The following is an 11,852-nucleotide window of genomic DNA, read 5'->3' as shown; positions in this document are numbered from 1 at the left end:
CTTACAGATTCAGTTTTGGTTTCAGGTACTTCCGCAAGTAAAGGGAAGAGCTCGGGATGATGGCATCGCACACACCACAGCTTCAGCTTTATTCCTGGGAGTTTTGTTCAGATACTTAGACATGATCTGATACAGTTTTTGACATGACATTTTATTATGTCTTTTGAGACACCCGACATATGGTTTTTATTATATGACACTTAGTGTTATGACGTTTATTTGGGATGTTTCAATATTATCTAAATATCTTTGGCTAAAGACTTCTCGAACAAAAAACCATATTTCATGCAAGAACCTGGTCTATGACTTTTCTTTTTTTACCCTTCAGCCCAAAACACAATTCAAGGGTTAGATCTCTTAACCATCATTACCTCCTTTCCACAAGGTCTAATATTTACCTCCTTAAGGCCCAAAGCTTTTACACAATCGACTTCCGGCCCAAGGCCCAAAGTCTTGTTGTATGGTAAAGTCAATTCTTTTGAAGACTACATCCACAGATCTAGGGGATATAACATTGATATGCATGATCCTTTTTACTCTATTAAGAAGCTTCACCGCATCTGGCACGAGAAAACCAAACGTATCAAATGAAAATGATATGAACATATGTTGATTTTCCATGCACGGTTTTCCATTTTTGGTAACTGTCTATAGCAGCTTTTAAAGCATCTTGTTTCGCCATGAAACCCCCAGTTCTCAAGCCCACAAGAGAGGATACCCATGTAAGGTCCACACATGTGTGTTTCCCTCCAACCCATCCAAAATCAAAACGTTAGCCGGTCTAAGGGTCGACCTTCCTTCTGTCAGGTCAGTCAAGAAATGCACAAATGTCTCTTTCTTGGCGGAAACTTCGGTACGCTTAAATATGTCAAACAAAACATCCATAATCATATTATGCATGTATTTGAACCCCGGGAGTTTTTTACAATGAACTACGTGCTCCCCAAAATAGTCCAAACATTTTTTATGGCACATCGGACATATCTAATCAGCTGAGAATATTAGAATCATGAGTCAATATTTGAGGATAGTACGATACTCCACAAATTGTTGTGGAAAAATACATAATTTGTGGTGCAAAAATACATAAATTGTTGGGGAAAAAAACTTTGTAATTCTAAAATAACTAAAATTGTCATGGAAAATATAAGAATTCAAAAATACATAAATTGTTTCGAAAAGTCATAAATAAGTCACTTCGTAAAAACTCATTTATTCATTTACGAAGGTATTAAAATTTTATTTTCAAAAGCACTTTTAAGTTTGCTAAAACCTTTTTGACTTATTGTTTATTGAAAAAGCCAATAAATTGTTTTGAAAAACAATCTATTTTAGTCTTAAATGTAAAATATGTTTTTTGGGAGTCTACGTGTAACTATGTAAAATAAAATATTCTTAAATGTAAAATAAATTGACATTATTACATATCTTGTACAAAAATGTAAAATATGTTTTGGATAGTCAACGTGTAACTAAACTAAGCCTCTTTCTTTGAGGAAAAGAGAAACAAGTAGGACCGATATTGATATTCCAATTTCCAAGAAGTCGAATTAGAGAGCAGAAAAATGAGTAGTATACCTTGTTCGTCTTAAGTATTATGACACCAAAAGTTAAAGTTGTGAGCCACAACTTAACAAAAAGTAAACATAAAGAAAGTCGAAAGTCTCAAGTTCTAGTCTAGAAATTAACAAAAACAAAGTTGTACGTACATGAATTGCAGAAATCTTCAAAAAGGGTGTCCATTTTGTTGTATTTGTATTCCATTGGTATGGGCAAGGAAGGGTGAGGGTAAGGGTGTGTCTTCTTGATGACTTAGTGTTTTAGCAGCGGTTACAAGCATCTCAAGTCCACCGGAATCATTTCCATTGGGTTCCTCGACTTTGACTTTGATTCGCATATTCTCATACAAAATTTTCATGGTCTGTATCCGCTTCAAATCCCGATCACATTTCCCACAATACCACTTCCCCTCGGGGACACAAGAAAGCTGTGGGTTCATACAGTAGATATGATACGCCTGATCACAGCCGTCGCAAAGAACAATCTGATGATCGTCTTTGTCTATCATGCAGCTCCGGCAAAGACACGAGGGGCAGTACCAACACGGACCACACACCCCCAACTGCTTTCTTGTTAGGCAATTGTAGTGATACAGTTTGTGAGCACACAACGAATGTCCGCATGTCCGGAAATTGTCCCCAGGCTTCACCTCGCATTTGCAAATGAAACAAGTCTTGGAGCCTTCACCCCCCTCACCGTTTGTGTTTGTGTTTGTGTTTGTTTTGACACGTGAAGCGGAAGCGCAAGCCGAGGTGGATTTTAGCTTCTGGCAAACAATGCAGTTATCGTGAGGCGATCCGATTCCATTCGAGACGCAGCGGCCACAATACCATGTTTTAGGGGGCATTTCGGGACCCACGAGATCAGTACACGAGACATGGTATATTTCTTCACACGAATCACAAACTAAACAGTTTTGGGGGTCTGCTGCTCCTCCACATCCATGGCAGTTTGACTTTGGTTTCCTCGCAAACTGCTGTTGATGTACAGACAAAGACATGACATCAAAATACAAGGTTAAGGCTATGGCTACTTTCAGAGTCTTCTACACTTGCACACATGCAAAATCCTTTTTTTTTTCATATGTTTGTGGGACAAAATATTGCTATCCCAATCCAATCTAGTTAAACACAGAACAAGGCTGTCTTGTTCTGTTGTGTTGTGTTGTGTAACTAACAACTGTTTCGTTAGACTGGGGACAACACAACACAACAAGACAGAACGGCCTTAGTTGTACAGTGTTTGTGTTTGGCTCTGACCTCACACTGGACCGACAAATGTTGCAATTTTGTGTCCCGCTCCCACCCACCCAAATCAAATGTGTGGGCCAGTGACGAAAATAGCCATAGAAAACTTGTACAGTCAGTGAATTGTGATATCAGTACCTGTTCATAGTGAGCCCGGGATTTATCAGAAAGAGTGTTTGCAAGTGTCACTATTTCATTGCCAACCTGTTGAAGCTTCGTCCATACCTATCAAATCAAAATTCATGAAAACTTTAAGTTAAAACATGATCCCCTTCCCATACCAATATCTAACTATGTTGCTACTATATATTCCTTCCTTCAAGATGATAAATAAAATGCTGCTCCAATCTCCATACATACAATTACAATTTCTTTGGACTAATATTTTTATAAGTTTCCCGGACCAAGTCAAGTCTTACAATCTGTTTAGAATTGAGCCCATGTAAAATATCCTTCAACATTACTCATCAAAACCCTAAGGTTGCAATTAGTTACGGAAAAACAGTTTTCGTTTTCCATTTTTCGTTTTCTCTTTTTCAGTATTCGTTTTCCGTTTTCAATTTTCATTGGAAAATTTAGAAAATGTGATTAGTTAAAACTTATTCATTTTTCATTTTCAGTTTTAGAAAATTAGATAACGTGTTTAGATGTGTATTTTTCTATCGGTTTTCATTTTTAGAAAACGGTAGCGGTGGTAGGATGGGTGTGGGGACGGTGGCGGTGGTGGGGGCAGCGGCGGGGGACAGTGGTGGTGTAGATGATGGCGACGGTGGTGGCGGTGGCAGCGGGGTGGCGGCGGTGCTGGTGATGGTGTAGTGGTGGTGCTGATGGTGATTGTGATGGTAGGTCGGTGATGGGTGTGTCGGGGTGGGGGTGGGCTTAGGACCAAAATATGCAACATTATCAAATGCTTGTTTCACTTTTAACCCATTTATGCAACAATGTTTCATTTTTTACCAATTTATGCAGCCAAGTTTCAACCAGCTATTTGTAAAATATTGCATTTTTTTTACTTAAACGCATGATTTACAACTAAGAAGAAAAGTGAAACATCAATTGCATATATGCCTGCGCATTTCACCCCACATAAAAATACAGAGAAAATTGATTTTATATTTAATACAAAAAGAAAAATAGTTCATGAAAAAATCATTAGCGACACACAATTCTGAAATATCAAACAGCATCCAAGAAACAGAGTTCACCATACATAGTAGATGCTCAACAAAACCCAGGTATGTTAACCACCCACTAACACCACTCAAATGAGTAAAATTAGAAAAATCCAATTTCAACAATCAATTGAAGTCTGAAGATGGTGATGGTCTATCACATCCATGAACAACCTCATCACAAAGATTTGCTACTGCATCTATAATACAACTCCTAAAGTACAACTTACCACATTAAATCCCATTTTTTTTAGAAATTGGCACACGTTTATTTTTTCTTTCCATTTTACCCAAACTTGATTTGAATTTTCTCAAATATTTCTACATCATTTATCCATACAACACATTATCTAACAGTACTTTATACTTAATTAAAAAACAGGACTTAAATGGAGTACGTAATGGGCCGGCCAATGACCATGGGCTGCAACAGAAACCAACACTTAACTAAGGGATACATGAAAAGAAAGCACCTTTTGTATGTTATGATAAGATAGGAATATGTATTAAGGGGTAGTAAGGTTTTACAGAAACAAAATGTGGCCCACAAGATAAAGGGCAGAAATGGTATAAACTACTCAGATAATGAATACCCAAAATGAGTAATATCGCAAAGATGAAAGATCAACTGAATTTGTTCACATATTTGCATGAGATTAAACCCAAGAAATCTTAAGTGATTACAAATTTGGTCCCTATGCTTTAGCCAAAATTGCAAGTTTGATACATTTTTTGAGATCTTTCGGTAATCATCCCTAAGTTTGCGTTTCATTGTGGATTTGGTCCCTTGTCTTTACTCAAAATTGCAAGTTTGCTCCAAATTTATTTCTTTTTAGACTAAAATTTCGTTGTTATAGGGATTAAATCTGCAACGAAATACAAACTTAAGGACAACTTTGGGAAGATTGCAGAAAAATAATTTTGATTTTTGAGTAAAGCATAAGGAACAGATTTGTAATTTACTCCCAATAATGTGACCATCTTGGCTCTTAATTTATTTCCTTTTCTTTTAGATGCCACATCAAAAGGTTTAATTCAGGTCTAAGACTAGACAACAAATGTCAAGGCATTGCAAGTACAATGGTTACAAAAGTAAATCGCTTGAATAAAAAAGCAAATCCTGGAAATTCAGAGTATCTATGTATTTGGCTTAAGTTAGAACAAACACCTAAAATTGTAGTATTTGTTTAGAAAATTATCCACTGTGCTTCGAGTGTTCCTAGCTCACTGGTATAAAATAAAATATAATATCTGCAACTCGATGCCAATTTGACTATTGCTAATAGGGATTTGTGGTGTTACAGCTTTATATGCATGCAAACTGTTACGATTCCACATATAAGCCACTGGGAAATATCAAATATTTGAATAATGAAAGTCAAATTTTGGGAAAAAGAAATACCTGTCGGATATCGTTATGGTAAAGCATTGGGGAACTTTCATAAGCTCCATTCTTAATCTTCATTTTTATAGCATCAAGGTCCAGAATTTGGTTAACATTGACAACACCAAAATTCTTGAGAAGTAGGCCACGTAATTCAGAGAATTTGTCTGACATTAGAATGTCAGAGAATGCAAGTTCACACAACTTGGAGACTGTAGGGCCTTCTGGCTGATTTAATAATCTACCAGATATGGCAAGAGGAAGTTCTTTAGCAGAACCATGTGTTTGGTTGTCACTTCTTTCAACATTATGAAGAGATTCCTGCAGAAGATTAAGAAACAACTTGTATGAATCTAAGCGAACAAAAAAAAAACATTTTACAAAAGCTCAGTAAGGGGGCGCTTGTTCTGGAAGGAATTAGAATCTGTCTGTCAAAGGAATTGAATTCTTTCACATGTTTAGTTGCCAGGAAATGGAATGGAATCCATGATCAGATGGAGAGGCGATAGGGATTTACTTGTGCAATTCTAAGGTTAAAAGGGTACTCAGAGCATTTTTCAACAAGGAGGAAATGCTGGGAATTAAATTTCATGGGTTTAGGATGGAATGTTGAAACCCATCAATCAAGTAACTTTCTGAATTCACTTCTTTACTTATTTGCCACCAAATGTGGGATTGAGAAAGTAAGAATCATACCTCAGAAATCAATTAGATAATACAAAATTCTTGAGAAAGTAGTTTACCTTAATTGCATGAGTACATCCACTTTCTGGATAAGTGATAGCAGCATTTCGGATGCATTCCCCAACACCATTTTCATGTTCCTTATGTGACTGATGTAAGACAGTCTTTCTGCAGTGTCTGATAGAACATTTGTCTGGCCCATTAGGAGATGCATCAAAACTCAATATGGGAATATCATGATCATAAGCACTACCATCACCAGCCTTTATCTACAAAAAAACCAGGTTCATTGGTTCACAGTTCAGGTGGATATAGGAGGGAACACAAAAAGATTAAAACTTCTTTTATCCAAGTAACACTTAATGAGGAAAAAAAACAGGACCCAAAATTCAATCTACAACTTTTGAACAAAGGGAGAAGCTAAAAGAAACCCCAAATATTGTTGTGTCATGGTCGATACAAGTACATAACACATTATTAACTAATATATACAAGATTCTTTTTCGAAGTAATTAGCAAAAAAGTTCACAGCTTTAAACAATTGCCTTTGCATAACAATATCCACAAAATCCACCATTAACAAAGGCACAGTGAGATAAACAATTTCGAAGACCAAAACCATTTTACTATTTTAGTACCTTATCACTGAATTCAGTCATCGTCTTTTCATCTGGGTTGCTCAGCTTTCTGCGTTTTCTCCTCTTGTACATTATTCTTGACCTCTCTGCAGAGGTTTCTTCGCCAACACTAACACCGCCGCTACCACCATCAAGCAACACCGCACCCTCGTCATTATCTGTTCCTTCAGTTTTTATTCTAATACTGCAATTCAAATCAGAACCATGACCATTTCCTGTTTCCTTCTCATCAATCATCATTCCCTTGTATCAAAACTCCACGAGAAGAAAGGGTAAAAAAAAACCCTAAAATGTCAAGTAAACTATCTTGATTTCAACAACGCTTAGCTTCTCTATCGAAACCCCAAGTCGAACACGGAGAGCAGAGAAAACAAGTGTTCGATTCCACAGTTATACTGTTTGTTTTCTATGCCCTAAAGAGAATCTGGAAGAAGAGAAGTGGAGATTTGGTGAAGAGGAAGACTAGGGGGGAGGAGTTAAAATTTTACCCCTTTTAAAATTTTGAAACAGAGGGCGTTGTGTGTGTTGAAGTTACCGGTCATGAGCGGTCAATGGTCATTATTTCTTGGCATTTTCCTACGTGGTTACAGGTGTCGGTTGACTGCCGGCGACTATACACCACCAATCTTTGAGAGTTTTTACTTGGTCATCCATCATTTTTACACCTCATCAACACTAACTACCATTAAAAATTTGGATACTTATTGCTTTATCTTTTTTATTTTTTATTATTAAAATAAAAAATATTTTTTTAATTAATTAAATTGTGGAGAAAGATAGAGAGATGAAGAGAAATAGTAAAAGAAACAAACTGATTATGTGTGATGGTTCATGCTCCCCATCATAATTGACCACGAAAATTATCTATCACTAACCACCATTAACATCTTGGGATAGTGTTTACATCTGTGGTTAATGGCCACATAGACCACGAGAGATCTCGTGATGACCATACTAAATGGTCTTAGAGGAGTGGGTATGGACAATTAGTTAAGAGGTCGTCTCATATTCAATAGTTGTCATTTTATATGTCCTGTCATTCTATGGTCTTATAACATCAAGTGAGAAAATAAACAACATATTATAAAACCCACAATTTTTATGTCATCATTTACTTTTTCTTTTTTTCGATTTAATTTTTAATATTTTGTAACATCTCATTTATTAAATAAATAAATGAATAAAATTAATAAACGAATAGTGGCCCTAAATCCGTAATAAAGTTTGGGAAGCAAGGGTTAAAGAGTAAAATGGGGACCTAAATTGTAATGTTTAGAGAAGAAAGGGTTGAACATGTCATAAGTTCAATTTTTGGGGGCTGAGAGTAATTTCGGGATTAAAAGGTAATTTCTAAATTAGTTTTGCAAAAGATTCTCAAGGCAAAGGGTTGTTTGGTAAATAATATACCTAAATTGAAATGAATTTAAAATGTTGAGGGCTAAAAGGGTAAATTATGGATTTATTTTGAAAGAAAATGGAGGAGGGACAGATTTTGGCATTATGGAATGAAGTTATATGGGAGTTGGGGTATATAACTCGTCACCCCCGGTAACCCTAACCCTAAAAGACTCATCACAGCCGCAACCCTCCTTATGCCTCCTTCCACCTCTGGTCGCCGCCATCGCTGTTGGAACCGAAAAAACCACTAGTCAAGTGTCGCTACCTCCAGCCGTTAGCACCACTGTTGTCATTGTTTTGTACCTTTGTCGCTCCCCTGCCAATGACATTGGTAATCGTCGGTCGACGACGAGTGGTGGACCGTCATGGCCACCGTTCTTCTCTCCAGTTGAAGCGCCCCACCCCCTTCGTCGTTTCTTCTTCGTCTGTAGCATTGTGACGACCCACCGTTGCGCCGTAACCGTCGAATACATAAACAATGGTGTCTGTCCGTCGCATGCCACCGTGAAATGGTGGTTGAGTTCATGGACTCGTGAAGTGTGTGTGTGTGTGTTGCTGTAACAGGGTAGATACGAGGTGTGTATGTTGCTGATGAATGCCAGTGGTGAAGAACCACCATGGCAGCCAACCATGGTGGATGCCGCCGTCAACACCGTTGTTACCCGCTTTCACGTGTCGTCGTCGTCGCCATACGCCACCAGGTGGCTGGTTGGGTTCATTCTCCAAGCAGAAAGGGCGTGTGTGTGTGTTTTGTTTGACCGGAAGCTTAAAAAGAAAATCCATCACCACCACCGTGAGGTGGTGGTTGTCACTCTCTACCATCGCATGTCGCCGCAAGGGTGGTTATGTGTGTATTTTATTGTGTGTGTTTATTTTGGGGATATTGTGTTGTATAATTGTAATTAGTGACCGAAATAATCAAGGAAATTCATAACCACCACCATGGTGTAACGACCCGTCTCTGGTATGTTGTTTCCATGTTATTTATTTAGAAGTTTTCAAGAGGGACTCGGCGAGTCTATAGCCCGACTCGTCGAGTAGAGACGGGATTTCGAGCACGTGTAAGTCGGCGACTCGACGAGTCAATCTTCGGGACTCGACGAGTCCGCCCGCTAGGAAGAAACCCTAAATCCCCGGGTTGCTCACTATTTAAGCAATGTTATGTGCCCCAAACTCGCCTCCTTCACCCTCAGAGAGCTTGTGAGAAACCCTAAACCATTCCTTGTATGATTAAAGTGTTTTTGTGTGGATTCTTGAAGGATTGAAGAAGAAAAAGAAGAAAGGACCAAAAAGAGGAAGTGTAGAGCAAAGATCCATGGCCAAAGTCAGAGTTCATTGAGGTATGTCTTTGAATTATTTTGTTTTGTGCTTAAACCTCCATTAGAACACCTCCAAGGCTAGTTTAATGTATTTTCCAAGCTTTATAGTTGTATGGATGCCTTGTTGGGTCGAGATATCCCTAGATCTGTTCATTTAGGAGTTTTAGAGCCCTGAGTGGGTTCATTGGTCCCTTCAGGGTTTTGGCCCGAGTGGGTCGGGTTGCTTATCGGTTGGATCTTCCAGCAGAGCTTAGCCAGATCCACAACACTTTCCATGTGTCTCAGTTGAGGAAGTGTTTGGTGGATGAGTCAGCAGTTGTTCCCTTAGAAGATATTCAGGTTGATAGCAGCCTGAATTATATTGAGAGGCCGGTCGCGATTCTGGACCGGAAGACAAAGACCTTGAGGAACAAGGTAATTCAGTTAGTGAAGGTGTAGTGGCAGCACCGGAAGGGGTCTGAGTGGAAGTGGGAGGTTGAGGAGGAGATGAGAGAGCACTACCCGGAGTTATTTGCAGATTCAGCCGTAGCCGACTTCGAGGACGAAGTCTGATTCAAGTGGGGGAGAATTGTAACGACCCGTCTCTGGTATGTTGTTTCCATGTTATTTATTTAGAAGTTTTCAAGAGGGACTCGGTGAGTCTATAGCCCGACTCGTCGAGTAGAGACGGGATTTCGAGCACGTGTAAGTCGGCGACTCGACGAGTCCATATTCGGGACTCGGCGAGTCCGCCCGCTAGGAAGAAACCCTAAATCCCCGGGTTGCTCACTATTTAAGCAATGTTATGTGCCCCAAACTCGCCTCCTTCACCCTCAGAGAGCTTGTGAGAAACCCTAAACCATTCCTTGTATGATTAAAGTGTTTTTGTGTGGATTCTTGAAGGATTGAAGAAGAAAAAGAAGAAAGGACCAAAAAGAGGAAGTGTAGAGCAAAGATCCATGGCCAAAGTCAGAGTTCATTGAGGTATGTCTCGGAATTATTCTGTTTTGTGCTTAAACCTCCATTAGAACACCTCTAAGGCTAGTTTAATGTATTTTCCAAGCTTTATAGTTGTATGGATGCCTTGTTGGGTCGAGATATCCCTAGATCTGTTCATTTAGGAGTTTTAGAGCCCTGATCTAGTGCCTTTTCGAAATTTCTTTGCTTGAGAACCCTAGATCTAGCCTTTATTATGCTTTTTAAGCCTTTTAATCTTCATGGGTGCATATGGGCACGTAAAGATAGAATCTTTACGTGTTAATCGAGCTTAGGGAGCCCAGATCTATAAGTTTTATGCGCTGGATTCAAGCAGAATCGAGTTTAGAGTAGCTGCTTGCATGCAACTCGGCGAGTCGTTCTTCCGACTCGGCGAGTCAAGTCGCGAGTCCTCGATTTTTCCCCTTTTGAGTGATGCCGAGTGGGAACCAGTGGGTAGTAGAGTGGACTCAGTGAGCTGGAGGTCAGACTCAGTAATGGAGGGACTCGACGAGTTGTTCATACGACTCGGCGAGTCCAAGGCAATCTTCTTAGCTCAAGAACAAGTCGTCGAGTTGTTCATACGACTCGACGAGTCGGATGCAGATAGCCTGAGTTCTAGAATCGAAAGGAAACTCGTCGAGTTGATGCCATACTCGACGAGTAGCAACGAGTAGGGTTGAGAAGTGAGAATAGGGACTCGGCGAGTTGGCGGCTCAACTCGGCGAGTCAGGTCAACTGTAGGCTGACTTTGATGGGGAGAGTTGACTTTGACCAGGGGTAAAAGAGTCATTTTACCCCAATACAGTGATTAGTATTTGATTGAGTGTGTTTATGGAATTGTAGCCGGGGAGATACCGGAGTAGTAGCAGATAGCTTCCAAAGCCATACTCAGCAGCCAGTTCACGAGGTGAGTTTCCTACCAGTAGGAACGGGTCTACGGCCACAATGCCGGCCCGTTTAGCTAGAAGTTAGTTCCGGACTTCGGTCCGAAGCAGTAGTTCAGGGTGCTTGATGTCTTTGTGATTCAGGCATGTCTATGTGTTATGTGTTCCGGACTTCAGTCCGATGCAGTATATGTGACAACCCGAAATTCCATTTGTACGAACATCATCTATTCAATAGAAGCTAGTTCAGTTTCTGTGATTTTCAAGCTTTTCCGAACAAATTTGTGTACATTAGGGTTTATGTTTTAGATGATATCAGGAGAGTGGATACTCCTGGTATTGTGAAACTTGGGCATTTCAAGTTTCATAATGTTACAGTCCAATCTCAGGAATAAAAATATTTTCTGCCAAAATATTCCAGGACTATAAATAGTTTTCTGAATTTAATTAATTCATTATTCACAATTCCAAATAGAGAAAAGCCATATTCTCTCTGACGGATCTTCGGGTTTTCATCCCATATTGTGAGTTTACTTTTCTATATGTGATTCAATACTTGTTAGATGCTCATTAACACAAATTACATGTCTAGATATCAAGATCCGGGAG

General features: G+C 39.2%; 1 protein-coding gene across 2 annotated transcripts; it reads right to left on the bottom strand.

The window, feature by feature from the left end:
* Positions 1–1,550: 1,550 nt before the first annotated feature.
* On the bottom strand, positions 1,551–7,195 carry LOC111893785 (PHD finger protein EHD3). Of its 2 annotated transcripts, none has more exons than XM_023889869.3 (5): positions 6,686–7,195; positions 6,107–6,316; positions 5,382–5,684; positions 2,946–3,032; positions 1,551–2,533 (listed from the first exon to the last, which is right to left on the bottom strand). In XM_023889869.3, exons 1-5 carry the CDS (start codon positions 6,923–6,925, stop codon positions 1,727–1,729), a joined length of 1,647 nt encoding a protein of 548 aa, XP_023745637.1. In that variant the 5' UTR covers positions 6,926–7,195; the 3' UTR covers positions 1,551–1,726. The 2 variants fall into 2 exon arrangements, with proteins under 2 accessions (XP_023745637.1, XP_023745636.1); XM_023889868.3 differs by having other exon boundaries at positions 1,551–2,536; positions 6,686–7,194.
* Between the last annotated feature and the right edge of the window lie 4,657 nt (positions 7,196–11,852).

This window comes from Lactuca sativa, chromosome 4, assembly GCF_002870075.4.
Source record: "Lactuca sativa cultivar Salinas chromosome 4, Lsat_Salinas_v11, whole genome shotgun sequence".
Lineage (NCBI taxonomy): Eukaryota > Viridiplantae > Streptophyta > Magnoliopsida > Asterales > Asteraceae > Lactuca > Lactuca sativa.
This window is presented reverse-complemented; position numbering and strand designations above follow the sequence as displayed.

Coding starts and splice junctions, on each gene's coding strand:
- LOC111893785 (XM_023889868.3), bottom strand. CDS start 6,925: ATGATGATTGATGAGAAGGAAACAGGAAATGGTCATGGTTCTGATTTG. Junction 3,033..5,381: donor ACCATAACGATATCCGACAG/GTATTTCTTTTT, acceptor TTGATTTGATAG/GTATGGACGAAGCTTCAACA. Junction 2,537..2,945: donor CCCGGGCTCACTATGAACAG/GTACTGATATCA, acceptor GTACATCAACAG/CAGTTTGCGAGGAAACCAAA.